Source organism: Mercenaria mercenaria, chromosome 16 (assembly GCF_021730395.1).
Source record: "Mercenaria mercenaria strain notata chromosome 16, MADL_Memer_1, whole genome shotgun sequence".
Lineage (NCBI taxonomy): Eukaryota > Metazoa > Mollusca > Bivalvia > Venerida > Veneridae > Mercenaria > Mercenaria mercenaria.
In genome coordinates, this window is record NC_069376.1 from 44387795 (window position 1) to 44407539 (window position 19745).

The 19745-nt window shown below is 35.8% G+C and overlaps 1 protein-coding gene across 1 annotated transcript in view; it reads right to left on the reverse strand.

Moving 5' to 3' along the window:
* Positions 1-19745, reverse strand: part of LOC123540528 (exostosin-like 3) — a 41597-nt gene that overhangs the window by 14457 nt on the left and 7395 nt on the right. The window contains exons 2-8 of the mRNA XM_045325619.2: positions 13617-13822; positions 10301-11910; positions 8913-9101; positions 7706-7807; positions 6092-6246; positions 2192-2319; positions 837-981 (exon numbers count right to left, since the gene is read on the reverse strand). Coding sequence (XP_045181554.2) covers positions 837-981; positions 2192-2319; positions 6092-6246; positions 7706-7807; positions 8913-9101; positions 10301-11910; positions 13617-13783 — 2496 coding nt within the window. The 5' untranslated portion in view covers positions 13784-13822. The remainder of the gene's footprint in view (positions 1-836; positions 982-2191; positions 2320-6091; positions 6247-7705; positions 7808-8912; positions 9102-10300; positions 11911-13616; positions 13823-19745) is intronic.

Consider the following 19745-nt stretch of genomic DNA (forward strand, 5'->3'; position numbering starts at 1 on the left):
GAAATATAATATAAACTGTCACAAAATCAGAAACCCTGAAACAAACATTAAAATAATCAACAACTTAACAATCTGCGAATGAAGTTAATTGCAAGTTAATTTGAAACTTTCAATGTCTTATCAAAACAAATAAACTTGGAACGTTCATCAACAGGCAAAATTCTTAGTTCTGAATTTTTAATGTATGTGTGTGTGTTCGGGATTAACTTCTTTTTCAACAATATTCAGTCATATAAACGACGGTGTCTACTTGTAGCAATGAGCACAATGCCCAACTTTATAGTGTACCTCACTGGATTATCACACCGTAGACACGTGGCATGATATCCCACCGAGTCACATTATACTGACACCGGGCTGACCAGCCCTAGCACTATCCTCTTAATGCTGAGTGCCAAGCGAGGGAGCTTCCTGTACCATTTTTTATATCTTTGGTATGAAGCGGCCAGGGTCTGAACCCACGACCTCCTGCTCTCAGAGCACTGAGAGCAGATGCTCTACCAATAGGTTACCAACGCGGTCCGAATTTTTAATGGATATTTATCTTCTTTAAAGTATAATACAATTTGCAATAGCGCTGACTATTGACCAGCATGCCAGTCAGGAAGTGTATATGAGCTGCATCATGAGAAAACCAACATAGTGCGTTTGCGACCAGCATGGATCCTGACCAGGCTGTGCATTTGGTTTCAAATTATTGCAATAGGCTTTGAAAGTGAACAGCATGGATCCTGATCAGACTGTGCGGATGCGCAGGCTGGTCTGGATCCATGCTGGTCCCAAACGCACTATGCTGGTTTTCTCATGTCACGGCTCATATGAGTTAAGTTAAAAACCTTATGAAAGAATGCTGCTCCAGTAAGAACCATTGACATTTCACAAGTGTAGTTTGAGTTATACAGCCATGCATCGTGCTTCACGTCCCAGGCGTGGTATCTCCCTGGAAACCCTACAATTCTGTCTCTCTCCTCTCTCCATACCCTGTAAATAACATACAACTTTAAAAGTCAGTTTGCAGCACAAGACTACCATGGCAATTTTGCAAGATCAAACTCAGGACAAGTTTATACTAATTTTTTTTAAGGTTAAAACAAATTCCACAACTTCTACTGATAATTCCTGACCTCTTGATAAAATCAACTGCCATTTAGGTATGAGAGAAGAAGAGGCCAATTTCCCTTTATATGCTGAATGCCGAGCAAGGGAGCTGTTGGTACCACGTTTGACCTCCTTGGTATGACGTGGCCAGGGCTCAAACTGAATGACCTCCAGCACTTTTAAGTGGATGCTCTACCATTATACTACTGAGAACATTATTTGTGAAGATCTACATTTCAAGTCATTACTTTATCTGACACATCAGACACATTTCAAGGATTACCAAGTTCCGTGTAGAGAACAACACTGTATGTAAAAATCCAGGTCAGCTTAATTTTTCTAAGTTGCTTTTTTCTCCCTGGACACAGAAAAATTCAGACTAACCTCAAAGAACTGTTTTTCTTGCATACCAGACGGGGATTTCCGGTATTTTTACCGGTGCTGGAAAAATCCATCTTACACCCCGAGGTGTAAGATGACTCTCGTGCTGCAAATGGCGTATTACGAACTACATATATGTAGAAGATTTATGTAGTAATTTATATTTTATTAAAAAAAACGGAATAAAAATTCAATACCTTGATAGTTCCTATTGGTTCCTGATAGTATATTTCTCGATTCAAGTCACGTTATTTTATCAAAAATTCATAACGATACGCAGCAACTGATAAAACAAAACCAGAACTAAACATTGTTATTTGTTTTGAAACGTCATGACGTCTTTCCTGTTTACGGACTTTGGTTTCCCGCGCTTTGTTTAAATACACTGCTATAAGAAATAATACTAAAAAGAAAGCCATTCGATTGATTTTATTTTTATTATTATTTCTTGAAATCAGTATGCAAGAAAAAGATTCTGTCACTGGTTATAGGTGCAGATGGAAATATCCGGCTCTCGGGTAACTGTTTAGGCAGTAACTCGGTAGGGAGCCTCGTTACCGCCAATACAGTTACCCTCGAGGCCGAATATTCCCATCTGCACCTACAACCAGTGAAAGAATCTTATAAGATCATGCACATAACTGTCATTTTTTTAAGTAGATAAAAACTAACATTAGAATAGAAAACTGAGTCTTTCCTTCATGTGACTCACCTGAATCCAAACACAATTTCATCATGTCGTAAATGTGAATCATCATCTATACTCAACACAGCCTCCGTCTCGATGGCCTCAAATGGCAGAAATCTGTTGTTTAAACTGTTCTTACTCATCTTTACTACCTGTAAAAATACAATGTTAATGTTGTTAAGTAAATAAAGGATGTTTTATCAATGGAAACAGACAATTTGCAGGACTTCTGAAGTATCTCTGCAGTCACAGATTGCAATGTTTTCTCTAACTGTAGAAGGAAAGCCAGCATACCTTTTTTGCAGATCTAAATTCTTTTAAAACTGCTCCACTTATATTTTTATTCATGAATGGACTTAATTAATGTTGATATTTTGTTTGTTTAAACTTTAGTAGGATTTAACATGGCATTTACAGCTAGTCATATTAACAACTCCCAATTATTTCTGGCGGAAAAAGACCCTTTGAGTAGTTTTACTTGTATGGATGGGCACCTGTGTTCTGCAATCTAGCTGTATAGTGTAAGCACATAAAGATCTTGATCATAGCAGGGCTCACCCCCACAGCAGTTTGGGCCATTCTGAGTTACTTAAAGTTTAAATCAATTACTTGAATTGCTCGCTAATGCACCTGCATACATTGCATAGGGTGACACTTATATCCATAACCAACACTTTGTCATCACGGATTTAACAAGCAAATTCGATGAATTGGAATCCCCCGCCGAAAGGGTCAGAGTTGAGGAACGGCAAAAAAATATATCCAGCAAAAAGTTAAGAATGTTACCAAGAAGCAAATAATTTCATTAGTCAAAATCAAATTAAAAGAAAATGAATGGTTTGTTTGGGTGGGGCTGGGGGGGGGGGGGGAGGATACAACAGTTTACATGTTGATTATAAATATTGATAGAAAATGAAAAATGAAAAAAAAACAAAAAACAAGAGGGCCATGATGGCCCTATATCGCTCACCTGTTATCATTGCACTTGAGGACAAGAAGGTCCTCAGAAAAAATATCTAAGTCCAAAGGACAGGAACAACAAAGGAAAGAAATTTAACCAAAAAGAAAAAAAAAATTCTTACAAGGTACAGATATGTCAAAATACACCTAAAAATTGGAGGTACCATCCATGTTGTACCACAGAAAAGTGGTCTCCGTTTTTCCCTACGGCCAATAATAAAAAAGTTACTAAAAATAAGCTATTTATAGTAACGTAAAAGGGAAGTAATTAAAAAGAAAATGTACAAAAGAAGGATCTGCCAAATAAATCTGTTGACATAAATGAAATTTCAGATCAGTATCTTCATTAGTTACAGAGATATATCCATTTTAATTTGAAATTAAGGGAGGTAATTTGACATAAAATCAGTCCATAGTTATCTACCCTGATTGGCTCAGTCCAACTAATGACAATAATGAAATTTCAAACAAGTCCTATAAGTACTTACTGATAAAAATCCATTTTGACTACAATCAGGGGAGGTAATCAGATATAAAATAACTCTGGAACCTACAATTGGATCTGATTTGTCATGGAATCCAAGATCTATTGTTGTTGAAGATATTTTGGAAGTTTGTATCAGATAAAGCCATAAATGAAGTCTCTATATGGCTGCAAAAGCCAAAATAGCCAATTTTGGACCTTTAAGGGGCCATAACTCTGGAACCCATAACGGAATCTGGCCAGTCCAAGAAAGGAACCAAGATCTTGTGGTGATACAAGTTGTGTGCAAGTTTGGTTAAAATCAAATCATAAATGAAGTTGCTATTGTGCAGACAAGGTCAAAATAGCTAATTTTGGCCCTTTCAAGGGCCATAACTCTAGAACCCATTATGGGATCTGGCCGGTTCAACAAAGAAACTGAGATCTTATGGCAACACAAGTTTTGTGCAAGTTTGATTAAATTCAAATTATAAATGAAGCTGCTATTGTGCAGACAATGTCAAAATAGCTAATTTTGGCCCTTTCAGGGGCCATAACTCTGGAACCTATAACGGAATCTAGCCAGTTCAAGAAAGGAAACAAGGTCTTATAGTGATACAAGTTGTGTGCAAGTTTGATTAAAATAAAATCATAAATGAAGCTGCTATTGTGCAGACAAGGTCAAAATAGCTAATTCTGGCCCTTTCAGGGGCCATAACTCTGGAACCCATAATGGAATCTGGCCAGTTCAAGAAAGGAACCAAGATCTTATGGTGATACAAATTGTGTGCCAGTTTGGTAAAAATCAAATCATAAATAAAGCTGCTATTGTGCAGACAAGGTCAAAATAGCTAATTCTGGCCCTTTCAGGGCCCATAACTCTGGAACCCATAATGGGATCTGGCCAGTTCAAGAAAGGAACCGAGATCTTATGGTGATACAAGTTGTGTGCAAGTTTGGTTAAAATAAAATCATAAATGAAACCACTATCGTGCAGACAAGAAATTGTTGACGGACGGACGCACGCACGGACGGACGGACGCACGGACGACGGACGAAGGGTGATCACAAAAGCTCACCTTGTCACTATGTGACAGGTGAGCTAAAAAAATGGCGGGGGGGGGGGGAACCAAGGTGGTGACCAGGTGTAGGTACACAACATCACATGTTTATAATAAATGTTCATGGAAAAGAATGAAAGAAGTTTAATGAAATTCTTCCAATTGGTTGGTTTGTTATGTACAGATCTGTGGATTTTTAAACAATTAAAGGGCAATAACTATATGGAAAATTGACCAATCGAAAAAAAACTTGAAGGGCATCGTCGCAGTATCTTGGTTCATGTCTGTTTCAAGTTTGATGAAATTCTACCTGCTAGTTACTGAGAAAGGCTGCAGACGGACATTTTTCATTAAATCAAGGGCAATAACTCTGACGGAAATTGACCTATCAAAAAAAAAACTTGACGGGCATCAGCACAGTATCTTGGTTCATGTCTATTTCAAATTTGATGAAATTCTACCTGTTAGTTACTGAGAAATGGCTGCAGACGGACATTTTTTATTAAATCAAGGGCAATAACTCTGAGGGAAATTGACCAATAAAAAAAAAAACTTGACGGGCATCATCGCAGTATGTTGGTTCATGTTTATTTCAAGTTTCATGAAATTCTACCAAGTAGTTACTGAGAAATGGCTGCGGACGGACGGACGGACGGACTGACTGACGGACGGACAACGCCATTTCAATACCCCCCTCCCGATTTCATCGGCGGGGGATAAAAAGCAAGATAACAGGGGCAGAGATATCATAGGTAGGATTTTATTCTTAATTTCAATAAACATGTGAGATGTCAAATTTGGAACATTAAAATTTCTGCGCAATTTAAGCATATATTTTTTAGCAAAATTTTCAAGATTTAAGCATGTAGATTAACATCTTGGCAGCATACATGTGGTCATAAATGTCCATTGTCTTGAAACCTTGTCGCTATAGTGAACAAATGTTGAAGCTGCAATCCCGGCTCCTACCCAGTATTGCTCAGCAGTATAAGTAACAGTATAGGACTATTTATCAGAAGAATTTAATTTATGTTATTACTACAAAATGGTACACATTTATCTGATAAGCTGAGGTTCCCAAAGCGTTCTGCTGGGATATTCCATAAAATTATCACTTTATTATGGTAAGGTAAACATTCAAGATCTGTTTTTTTTTGTTGGGTTTAACATCGCACCGACATAATTATAGGTCATATGGCAACTTTCCAGCTTTGATGGTGGAGGAAGACCCCAGATGCCCCTCCGTGCATTATTTCATACTGAGTGGGCACCTGTGTAGAACCACTGATCTGACCTTCCATAAGCCAGCTGGATGGCTTTCTCATATGAAGATTTCAATGCCCCGAGTGAGGCTTGAACCCACATTGGTGAGGGGCAAGTGATTTGAAGACAGCGATCTTAACCACTCAGCCATGGAGGCCTCTTTCAAGATATACTTACAACAACTGGAACACCTATATCTGGCCAGCCGAGGTTCTCCGAGGGAACTGCTGGGTTATTCCACACAACAATCACTTTATTAAGGTACGGTAAACCTTTGAGTCGTGTAATGGCTTTAATCAATACATCTGATCTTTCATATGTCAACATCACCACTAGAAATAAGATACAGGGTAGAAATTCAGTATAACTGTCTAGATATTGACAAATTTTAATTAAAACAAGAGCTCGTAGTCTAGATATTGACAAATTTTAATTATAACAAGAGCGCTCAGTCTAGATATTGACAAATTTTAATTATAACAAGAGCTCGTAGTCTAGATATTGACAAATTTTAATTATAACAAGAGCTCGTAGAACACGAAAGGCCCCCCCTTGATGCATTCAGTAATTGCACAAGAAACAAAAATTATTTGCTCACTGTAAACTAAAGTTCTACTGTTCTGGTTCAATGTGACCTTCACCTTTGACCTATTGTTGACTTATTGGGTCATCTGCTGGTCATGATCAATCTCCCAATTAAGTTTCCTGATCCTAGGCCCAAGCGTTCTCAAGTTACTGTCCGGAAAGGATTTAACTGTTCCGGGTCAATGTGTCCTTGCCCTTTGGCCTACCGACCTCAAAATCTAAAAGGAACATCTACTGGTCATGACCAATCTCCCTATCAAGTTTCTTGATCCTAGGCCTAAGCGTTCTCAAGCTTTAGTCTGGAAACAGTTTTAACTGTTCCGGGTCACTGTACCCTTGACCTTTGATCTACTGATTTCAAAATCAACAGGGGTCATCTGCTGGTCATGATTAATCTCTCTATCAACTTTCATGATCCTTGGCCCAAGCATTCTTGAGTTATTGTCCAGAAACCGTTCAACTGTTCCTGGACAGTGTGACCTTGAACTTTGACCTAATGACCTCAAAATCAATAGGGGTTATCTGCTCATCATGACCAACCTCCCTATCAATTTTCCTGATCCTAGGCCCAAGCATTCTTGAAATATCGTCTGGAAACTGTTTTACTGTTCCTGGTCACTGTGACCTTGACCTTTGACCTACTGATCTCAAAAACAATACGGGTCATCTGCTAGTCATGACCAACCTCCCTATCAACTTTCACGATCCTAGGCCCAAGTGTTCTTGAGTTATCATCCAAAAACAGTTTAACTGTGACCTTGACCTTTGACATACTGATCTCAAAATCAGTAGGGGTCATCTGCTGGTGATGACCATCCTCCCTATTAACTTTCATGATCCTAGGCCCAAGCGTTCTTGAGTTATCATCCGGAAACGGATTGGTCTACATACTGACTGACAGACCGACCGACCTACCTACTAACCGACGTTACTGGCATGCTGTGGGTTGAGCAAATGTCAAAAACTTACATTCAGGTATGTAATAAATAACTTATTGAAAGGGTTTTTTTTCTGTTTAATTCAACATTTAATATTTGAAATCCACAGCTTCATGTCCCCACAAAATAGCAGCTTCTGGAGTGGCTGAAACCAAGAAATTTCATCCCCACAAAACCAATGATTTTAAAATATTTTACAATTGAATCAGAAAAATTACACTCATTTCTAAGAAGCATATATTATTTCAATTCCAATATTAAAGCTTACTTGTGAACTGTTCCCTCGGATGATTTCCACCAATGGCCTCGGAGAATTCATTGCCTGACCCGCCTTCTCCACGATTAATTGGTCGGAATCCATAACCTGATCCTAAAATAGCAAAGAAAATAAATAAGAAAAATATGTCCATGACACACCAGTATGTTACCCTCTAAAATAAATGGTCTGTTTGTCTTAATATAAGTGATTCTCATATTAAAACATTTCTATCAATTATGAATGAAAAATCTCAATGAAAGTAAAACTCAATGCTTTAAATTGTAGTAATAACAATTTATCAGTGCCTTGTCATTTTGTCAATTTAATATGTTCATAGAAACATGAAATTTCAGGTGCTTGTTTAAACATATAATGATATATGACATATCTAAACTCACATAGCAGCCACTGTTTTTTTGAGAACGATTTCAGAAACATGTCAAATACAAAAGAAGCTGATACTATCAAGCCCCTCACCACCACAAACATGCACACACGAAAACTCAACAGATTTAAAATGACTTAAAAATTAAACCACTGACAGCCTTCAAATAAAGATTTCTCGATTAACCTGGAAATTTCACCCCATCCTCTCATCAACATTTTTTTTTTTTCAAAATGAGAAATATTTTCTGTCCTTATTTATTTTTGCTCATATTATAAATACAAATGGCAAAATAGCAAATTTAGTCAATGATTTGACAATATTTATTACCAGTATTAATGAAATTTTCACAAGATTTTTATTTATTAAGTTCTTCAATGGATTTTTTTTGTCAAAAATTGGGAGCAAAAAATCTTCGAAGGAAAAAGCACAGCAGTTGCTGGGAGCAGAGATCCGGTGGTTAAAGTGTCAGCTGCCGAACCCAGGGATCACAGACTTAAGCCCCAGTAAGAACAAACTCGCACTACATCATGTGAAACCAGTAAGGATTTTTCAGAAAGATGGACTAAAGACTGATTCAAATCCAACATAATTAAGCTAAACGTTACCTTAAAGCAAGTGATTCTGCCTTTGCGACCAGTGTAGACCAAGATCTGCACTGTTCGCTATTCAGTCAGTAAATTTTCAGGGAACACCCCTTCGAATAATAAATGGTACTGCCTAAACTGAATGGCAGATCAGTCCATTTCAGAAATTCAGCAAGGTAAAGCTTAATATAAATCAATAATATCAACATAAATCAACTGAAATATCACAGGCCTCTTGTCATACCTCTAAACTTGGCATCAGAAGGTAGGATCTTCTCAAATGGTGTGAATGGAAAAAGATGGAACGGATCTCCTGGTTTGTTAAACACATGCCTTAGAGTTGATGCGGTAAAGTTCTGTTTGTAGGTCAGTGACGGGAATGGTGGTTCCACTGGTCCAAGAACCTCATCAGTCTCATCCTCCGCATCTACACCTGTAAATCAAAACATATTAATTTTAAGATGAAAGATTGTTGCACTAAAGCTCAGCTGTCCCCAATGAAATAATTAAGACAGGAATTTACTATCAATAATTTCTGAAGAGTAAATTACATGCTGATAGCAATACATCACTCACGCTTGCCAACTGGGTAGCTTCCTAGCATTTAAGAAATTATATATTATACAAAAATAAAATGTAGTTTCAACATTATTAATAAAAGAAAAAGAGGTTATATTAGGTGGAACAATTTCACAAGGTCTTAGCCAAAATGAATAACATATAACCAATTTTGATTGTATTAATCTCAATAAAACATGACTTTACTTCACATTTTTTAGATTCTAATATGCCCTTTATGTAAAACAGAAGATAAAATATAGTAGTGCTCTTTCTTGGTCAAAGCAAAAACATCAAGATCATTGCCTGTTAATGTGACATCATTTCAGCATAAGCATGTTTTAACAGAAATAAGCATATAAGAATAAGAATTTATCTATTTTGTTAGCTTCAACGTCGCACTGACACAATTAAAGGTCATGTGGCGACTTTCTAGCTTTGATGGTGGAGGAAGACCCCAGGTGCCCCTCCGTGCATTATTTCATCATGAGCGGGCACCTGGTTAGAACCACCGACCATTCAGTAAGCCAGCTGGATGACTTCTTCATATGAAGAATTCAACGCCCCGAGTGAGGCTCGAACCACATTGATGAGGGGCAAGTGATTTGAAGTCAGCGACCTAAACCACTCGGCCACGGAGGCCCCCTATCAGAATAAGAATTCAATCACAACAGCTGGACATAGGTCAAAATTCAAAGTCATGTCCTGTAAAGATTCAGTGTCAGCATCAAACCATATTGCCTCAGACACTTTAGTATAGTACGCACTATCTGCTCACCTATGGAGCTCCCAGCTCAGTCTATCCAGGCACAAACTACAGCACTACCAGTTTATAGAAGCGAGTTTGGAAACCAGTCTTAGAATGCAACCCTGTCATTGGTTAGTTTTAAGACTGTGCTCAGAACTGACCAATGAAATGCTGGAGATTTGTGACTGGTTTCCAAGTTCAGCATTACACATGTTACAACCTTGGTCCATATCTTATGAAAGAAAGACACCAAACAGTGGCTCCAAAAGCTTAAAATTTCTTTTAATAAAACTGAATAGACTTTGAACAAAATTATTATAACTCACCTATATGCTGAGCAACTGGAATGAAGTTTGTAACAGAGCTCTGGGATGGCTCTTCTTTCACCGGTTTAGCTGGGATTTGTAATCGTGTACGTAGCACTGCTAACATCGTGGAAATAATTGATGCAGTTGTCCCAAAATACGTCTCCCAAAACATTCTACCATTCCACTTAAGATCCATCACATCTGCATCTGTTAACGTGCTTAACAAGAAGTACATTTCTGAAATCCTCGACTTGGGCAAGATTATTGCAACTTTTGTCCAGTCGAGAAGTTCTTCATACGGCAAGTGCGTATAATCACCTAGTATCACTGGTATAGTTCCGTATTTAAGAGATTCATACAATCTTGTCTGAAACACTGTTGTAGAAGATAGACTAAAGTTTGCAGGGGAGATAATTACATTAAAAGTTGACTTCTGAAGATAATCTGCCCTTTGTGCTTCAGTTCCACATAATGCCCATTCACCAATAATTCCTGTCTTTTCACCTCTATCACACATAAAATTTAAATAAACATTGTCTTTTGATTCACTTTCTATCTTTTTTAAATTACCGACAATAATAGACTCCACATCCAGCAATTTATTGGCTAAATTCTTTGGATTATTTGCATTTTGTGTTTCTAATTCAGCTTTTAAAGTTTTTGATTTGAAGTTTTGATCATTATTCAAATCAGTTTTAGCTTTATTTGACCAGTCAGTTGTGTCACTATTAGACATAAAACTAAACTGTCCGACAAATGACAGAACAAACTGTCTCCTTACAGGATTCAAGGGAGGTAATTCAGACCATACAGGTCCGTCAGAGTTACCCAAACTGGGTGGCAAAATAATATCAAAATTACATCTATAAATAGACTCAACAAAGGAAGATTGCACAATTATGGCTCTGCCAGTATTAACACTATGAAATAAATCAAAATTTGCAGAAGTTCTTGCTAGATTCAGCAATACATGATTACGTCCATCTCCATTCCAGTGAGATAAGCTTTGTAGTTTATTTTGTAAACTGTCTGCACTAAGTTCTGAAAATGTTTCACCTAAAACAACAACAAATATACAAGCATTTGCTGGCATATTTACAACATATGGATTTTTATCGAAGGAATGGTAAACGGCTGATTTCACAAATTCATTCAGATTTTCATCTTTGAAATGGTTTTCAAATCCATAGACATACACAGGGAAGCCTGAGAAGAGTGAACACCTTGAATAATCAAAACATGAATGCATTTTACAACTCTGTGGGGATGATGGTGGTTGCTTAGCAGCGTTTTTATTTCCATCATCCAACAGAATCTGTTCCGGGGCTTTAAGTAGTGGCTGAAATCGGTTAGCAAATTCATGCTCCTCCAATTTAAGCTGGTCCAAGTTCAATTTTGACTGCTGGATTTCTTTGGCCATATTTTCTTGCTGCATTCTGAGAGACTCAAGCTGCGTTTTATGCTTTGTTATCTCGACCTGAAGTCCCTGACGTCTGCTCTCTAAATCTCGAAGCTCATTGTTAACAGATGCGCGAATACGACGGAGCTCTGTTACCTGGCTCTTCAGATCATTGCACTGAAAGTCGTTGAGGTTATCATCATCATTATGAGCTGATGGCAACCTTGACCTGCAACAACAATTGTATTTTGAAATAGTTTCTTTAACTACAAAGAAATCAAAAATACCTGCAACAACAATTGTTTTTTGAAATAGTTTCTTTAACTACAAAGAAATCAAAAATACCTGCAACAACAATATATTAATTATTGTATTTTGAAATAGTTTCTTTAACTACAAAGAAATCAAAAATAAATTTATGCAAATACTTCTTGTCTAAATAGATGCAAGAAATGGGAATCTGCTTAATAGTTCTTAACATAGTATGGTCCATGTAGTTTGTCACTTACATTCACGAGCATTACATCTAACCTTTACCCTGCTAAATTTCTAACATGGACTGGTCTATCATTCAATTTAGGCAGTACCATTTATTATTCAAAGGGGTGTTCACTGAAAATTTACTGACTGAATAGTAAACATTGCAGACAATGTACAGGCTGATCATCTGCACTGGTCAAAAAGGCAGAATCACTTGCTGCCAGCAGGCGAAAAGTTAAAGCTTTTTAGCTCTGATGACCCATATCTATCTGATGATGACTGACAGATCAAAAGTCTTAGAATGAAAGAACACTTAGTACAAAGTTTCTTCCTACAGAATGAATATCTGAGGAGTTCTTAGATTACCGTTTAGAAAAATACTTCTTCAAATGTCAAAAGTACTTAGGTTCTGTTTCTGTCTAAATAATGAAATATTAGTAGAACTTATGTCTAGAACAATGTCTCTTCCAATAGAATGAAAGTGTCAGTGTTCCAGATAATTTTTTTACCCCATGGGTAATTACCCTCACTTTTCAGAAGATGGGGGTAAACTCAAAATTCCAAACTCGGATAAAGGGTAATTTTAACAATACTTACCGTTACTATAGAGACAAAGACAGACATTATAACAACACCATAAACTGTCCTTTTCAGTGAGTTTTATCCAAGGGTACGATTTTTTCCAACTTTCAATGGTAGATTCTGTGACAGCCACATGCGACTTTTTATTTTTTAAAACGGCAGAAATAATGTCTTCGATTATTGGTTGCACAAAGCTCTTAGTCGGTAGAGGTGTTTTAACCACAAAAAAATTATCAATTTTTCTCTGTTTTGCTTCGGAAGCCATGATAAAAAATAATGTGCCTACTTTCGTTTTAATACAACGATCAAACGCTTGATTTTGGTAAGTAAATACATAAAATTTCTAGAGCGCCTAGACGATGCAGATGTTCAAGTAGACTAGTTTATGGTTTCTAAGACAGGTAGAACGTTTTAGCGAAGTTAATAGTGGTTACCCGTCGCATTGTTTATACGGAAGTAGTGATCAGCTGTTTTCAACATGTTTTCATTTAAATATAATTAAGGTACGCTTCAAGTTTTAATGTCGTGCGTAAGTTCAAAGTCATGTACGTATAATGTACGCATCAAAATGAAATCATGTGCGTTTTTAGTTGATTTTTATGCGTAAAATACGCCGATACGCAGCTTATCTGGAACACTGAGTGTTAGGAATACCTGATTCTAGAATAATGAATCTTTCTGAAGAATGGGTGTTAGGAACACTTAGGTCTAGAACAATGATTTTTTTTTTTAAAGAAAGAACGTCTTATTAGCACTTACGTTACAATAACGTTTTCTTCTAAAAAATGAAAGTTTATGTTCTAAATAAATAAATATTCCTCTTGTATTTTCAGTACTTTAAATATATACTATTCTATTGATGCTCCTACTTACAGGTGACTTTGGAAGCCTTCTCCACTCATGTTGGAGATGTAATAGTGCGCAACCAATGGCGTCACAATCAACACCAACAGAAGACATAGAATAAGCTGTGCCATACGACTCCGTGTCAGTATGACACATATGTGCCTCTTCCTCGATGGTGCGTAACCGTCCATCATGGTGACAAATCAACAGTCATGTTCCCCTTCATATACTGCCTGCAAATATAAATAACAGTTTAAAAATGGAAATCCCTCACCACATATCACAATCTGAAACCAGTCTGCAAAATTAGCACTTAAAATCTTTGGACAAGTAACTTCTGCAGGAATTATAAATACTGGGTATAAAGGAAAGCTATTCACTTTTGCTGAATCAGGCAAGTAGTTTCAAATCCTAAATTCACAGACTTTGAAACAATAATTAATATAACGAAGTTTGCTAATTAACACCATAAAAGGAAAATATAAACTATGTAAGAAAATGAAACTTTTCCCTATCTAAATTTTATATTTAAAATTTATATTTAACCTTTAGCATGCTAGATAAATTGTCGTCTGCTGGAAATGTCGTCTGCTAAAATTGTAAAGTTCATTCAATTTGCTCCAAAATTGGAAGAAATATTGTCAGAGTAGCAAACAGCTTGGAATCTGATCAGACGCCGATTTAATCGGCGTCTGATCTGGTTCCAAGCTGTTTGCAAAGGCTGTTAAATTCGCCTGCAGCAGGCTAAGGGTTAAAGACACCAGTAGTAAAGCTTTAAACATGACAAAAATAATGACATGTGTTACATAACAGAAATAAAAGAAAATACCCGTATGTGAAACTGTACCTTTAAATCCTCAGTTAAAGTTAAAGCAATTAATAATAAACAAAACATAACCAAAGACATAAGCAGAAATTTTTATACATGTACATGACGAAACTTTTGTGATTATTAAATATGTAAATTGCCATCTGTGCTTGTGATTAACATAAATTTTTCTACAAAATTGCTCACTTACATGTAATTACATTCTATACCCATAATTAGAACTGGTTCCAGCACAAGAATGATGGTTTAGAAATAAGTAGCACTGGTAATAAGTCTAAACTGCCAAGTTGATAAAATAATTAACTTGTACAACAAGAGCTGTGGGAAGGACAGCCACTCCACAATTAGGAAAAAAAAAACAGATGTGTACATGACAAAAAAAAACAACAAACAATGGAAGCAACAAAAAAATTCAGACAGCCTCCTCTGCCATTTGCCAATGTAGCCAAATGCTGCAAATTCAAAGAAATGGCTACAGATTTTTTAAAGTTGCTACAATTTTATTAAAATGTGGCCAAATTTCAGCAATTCAGCTTCAATTTCTCTCAAAAAGTGGCTACAACTTTCTGAGGCTCAGGGGAGGCCATGTGATGGCTGGAACTTATTAATTTTGAGGTGGAGAGTGGATTACCAAATTTTGAGGGCCTTGATGCATATTTTGACTAAGTCAAGGTTCATACATGAAACTGCGGCCTGACTCAATAAAGTCCTATGTGCATAATTTCAAATGATGAACAACAATCCTATAATGTTTCATGACATTCTAAGGTCAAATACTTTTTGAGATATTGACTTTGTGATACAAACTTTTAGGCCCTTTTACGTATACTGGCAGACACAATGTGCGTGAATTTCAGTTATTTTTGTCACAGAAAGTTTATAAGTCTGGGTGTTTTAGAAATACGAGTAAAAATTAGGTGAATTTAATGAAATTATTCGAGGTACAATATTTTTAAAAGACAAAAAAGAATGTACCGTATAAGTTAATGTAATATCAATCCCTATTGCTTAATTTATAAACACAAAGTGACATAACCACCTTCACACCTCTCAGGAAAGTTTCACATATATCGGAAGTAAGTGAAGCCATCGTGTATTGGAGTCAAGTTGACAAGCTTGAAAACTGTCAACAGGCCAATAATGGGTAATGATTAAAAGATCGAGCAACTTTAATTTCACTTTAATGTCAGATTAAAGTAAAGTGGGGAGCTCCAGAGTGACTACTTTGTTCAAGTCGCCCCCAGCTCAATAATTATGGATAAAAAAAGATTTAATCAAGATACACTATATTTGGAAAGATCAGTCTTCATTCCACAATTCTTTAATGCGAAACCCACCAAGAGCAAAAGACGTAACTCTTAGGCCTACTACATTTGTAGAAATATTGGAAAGAACCATTTATGCAGAAATATCTAACATTACACCATGGCTTTTCCTTGTCCAATAATTCAACAAGGAAGATGGCGAGCTAATCTTTTAATGGTTTGCTGACCTAAAGGTTTGACAATAAAAACATAGTCTATAAAATGGGTCAAACCTGAACGTTAGCAAGGGTTTTCCCATCGAATAGGCAGTGCATAATTTCATATAATAATACTGTCCGTATTACCCTTACCAGTAGTGTGATGGTTTTAGTTAAATCATATATCACAAAAAACAACCAGGGAACTAAAATTTCTCTAGCATTAGCCTCAATTTCTTGGTGCTGGGACAACCTGAACCATGGGACAACCCATACCAGACAATTTAGACCATACTCGGGACAACCCATACCACATTTCAGAACAACCTGGACCAAGTCTCTTTAAGTTCTTTAGCACTACTTTTTACCAAATATATGTTTCTTGATGTTTCGGAATAACTAGTACAGTCAAAGACGAATAATGTTCATATTTACTAAACCTTAGTTCTACGTCTTTATTACGGACGACCCGGACCATATCACAGATGACCCTAATCATACATTGTACTATGGAGGACCAGAGATACTTAGGATTTGAATTTATTGAGGAGATGGATGATGTTGTTGTTTTTTTTTGTAAATCTGTTTTCTTTAAAAATTAGCCAAAGGCACAATGTATGCTGATTTTGCTAATAAAGTTTTTTCTTTTTCTTTTTTTGCTTGTTTGACTGTTAGTAGCGGTGGATAGCGGTATAAAAGATATTAATTTCTGATTGGATTACAATTAATTTTGATTTACTGGTGACCGAAGACATATCTTTGATCTAAGCAAAACTAAAGCTGCTTTTGAGAAAAGCGCATGTCTCCCACAACTGCCTAATTATCTAAATAGTAAGCCAGTCTTTATATAAAATTATTCGCATTTCGAAATTACTTTTCTTGGTAGTTTATCCCAGTACTAGTTTGGTCTGAAGTTTATGCTATTATATTTGGGCGCTCTTTGTCACGTGAATTTCGTGAAACATTTCGGCGTATATAAGTGTGAACTGATATTGTTCTCACCACTCGAGGTTTATGATTGGCAGCAAACAGTCTGTACCCGCCCTCCCTCCCATGATGTATGTTGGTGCTTGTATTTTAGTTATAGCTTGCTTCAACGAAACAAAGTGGCATGAAAACCGCTTGTCTAGAATATTAGTTTATTTTATTATAAAATAAATGTTGTTTTTGGTTTATGTTTACTATTCTATGCAGGTTATGTTAAGTTTTGAATATATATAATGTGTGTTTGTTTTTTCTAAGTAAATCACTCCGATTGTTAGTTGTAAACTACAATTTTGGTTGTATCTGTTTGGTTCTGGTGATGTTTTTTCTAATAAAATCTTAAACACCAGATAAAATTAGAGATTTTATTAATTATTCACGCCTGTGTTTTACGCAAACTTGAAACATTTATCTTAACAACATGATTAAATTTACTTTTAGTCTCGTTTCAGTTCAAATTTACCCGGATACTAGATCGCTTGGAATCATACGAAGAACATTAAATCGATTGTTGAAATATGAATTTACTTCGCGAACAATTGTACACCTATATGCTGCCAATTATATACCTTATTCCTACTTTTATTGTTTCTTTTTTGTCTTGTTGTTCAAAGGTAATTGAGATTAGAGAATAACTGATTTACTCACAGCTTTAGCGTGAGTTAATACTGTTTACTCACTACAGATATACCTTTGAAGAGTAAAAAGGCTGATTTTGGGTAATTCAAGGGCCATAATTCTGAAGTGCCTAGGCCGATTTGGCTAGTTATCTTAAAACTTGGACTCCTATTCTACTAAAGCACATGCTTCGGAAACAGCTGAAGTTATAAACAATGTCACAAAAAATCAAATGACCGAGTTAGCAGAAACAGTCTCTTATACTGCAAATATACTACAGTTTGTATTAAAAAGAGGTATGGTTCCAGAATGCTGTAATTTCTGGAAGGCAGTGGTATCTTTCTGACTATAAGTTCATCAATGAATTGTTCGAGAAGTACAAGCAAAATTTCTTTAACTGAAGTGTAAGCTTCATCGACAACATTTATTCACATAAACTGTTTAACTAGTATTAAACACCTGTGGCTAGTATCAGCAATTTACAGTGTATATTTGTATAATGATTATATTCATAATTTGAAGTGGTAGTAGAATAGTCATCTGTGATGTTGCAATTATAATAAAAAAAATGTTGATTATGTTTCAAATAATCTGCTTTTGCTCCAGTCATATCTGTGATTATTTGTTAATTCCTGTGATTGTGAATATTTATTTTTAGATGATCTGAATACCTTTTTATTATTCATTGTAAGAATATTTATTCAAGTACAACATACTTTACTTGTGTAAGATGACTTATACTCTTAAGTTATCATATTTTTTCTAAATCCTGTGATTGTTTCAAAAATCTGTGTTATGACAATCTCATTAATCATTAAGTATTTATTTAATTTATAAGTGTACTTATTTAACAGTCAGGGGTGTAACTGTTTCAAGTTATCGCAGTAAATTATAACCCATCTGAGTTATTGCTTATACTTTCATAACTTGTTTCAGTTATCATAAAATATTACAAAGCCCTTCTGTGCCAATTCCTCATTTTGAATGAGACTAATGCAATTATGTCCTGAATCCTTGAACTTATCTTTCCAGCTATGCAGTAAAATTTTCTACGCAAGGCTGATAAAGGTTTACACAAAAGTTTTAAAGCTATAAAACCCTTAACATCCCATTATGCTTATCAGGTCATGATCGGACTAAAAGAGAATTTGATTAACCACAGTTTGCTACTAATTCCACTTTAAAGGTCACTTTGTGAGAACAGCAAAAAGACTTTTTTTGAATAACTTACTTGAGTTAACTATATTTTATAACTAATACAGGTTATAAAATGCTTGAAAAAGTAACTGAAATAGGTTACATAACTTAAAACAGTGACACCCCTGACTGTTTAAATAGAACAACATGACATTGTTATGTATGTGTAAATATGATGATTAGAGGTGCAACGATTCACCTGACAGCCAATTCGATTCGATTTCCATTAATTATTGCCGATTTCTATTTTTTATTTTTGTATGTGTATGTATGTGCATTTTCAACCTAAAAGCCAAAAGATTTCTAAACTTAATACATACTTTTTTCAGGGGATCTTTAAGCTGCACGGCAGAAGCCATTTTGTTTCCGGGGCAATTACTTAACGCAAGGGGAAGCAACTATGGCAAGACTAGGCATAGCTTAAAGCCATAATTCTTGTACTAAATTACACTACAAAGAATTTGGACTCATGAAAAGAAATCAAATCGAAAATGACGGGTAATGATTCAAGAACCGAATCGAGAGCACGGTAGTCGAATTCCGATGTATCGCATCGAATCGTTGCACCTCTAATTATGATATATTCTTAAGGTATTATATAACAATTTTGTTACTTAAACTGCATATAAACTGAGGCCAAAATTAAAAACATGTTTGTTTGCTGTCTCCCTAACTACCTGCTTAAAATGCTGCGCCCCAAAAGTTTTTATTGGACAATGCTGGTCAAATTTTTTTTAAGTTGCGATATGACAAGAGCCGCATATATTTCAAGTAAGCAAAATAGTAAGTAAGAAAGTTTTAATTGTATTATTTAATTTCATCCTTGTATACAACATATACAGATTTGCCTTATTTTTACATTTTTTACTGTAAGAAACGATTATACATCTACTGGTAAAAGTATAATCCCTTCACAAAAAAAAAGAATTGCCTACCTACCTACCCAACTTTAAAAGAGGTCCATAGGATGACAGCCCAACAAAGAACCTTTTTAATAATGAGCTCTAGCTGCCTGAGTAACATCTGCGAAAAATTATAAATACAAAATTTGTCAATATATATATGT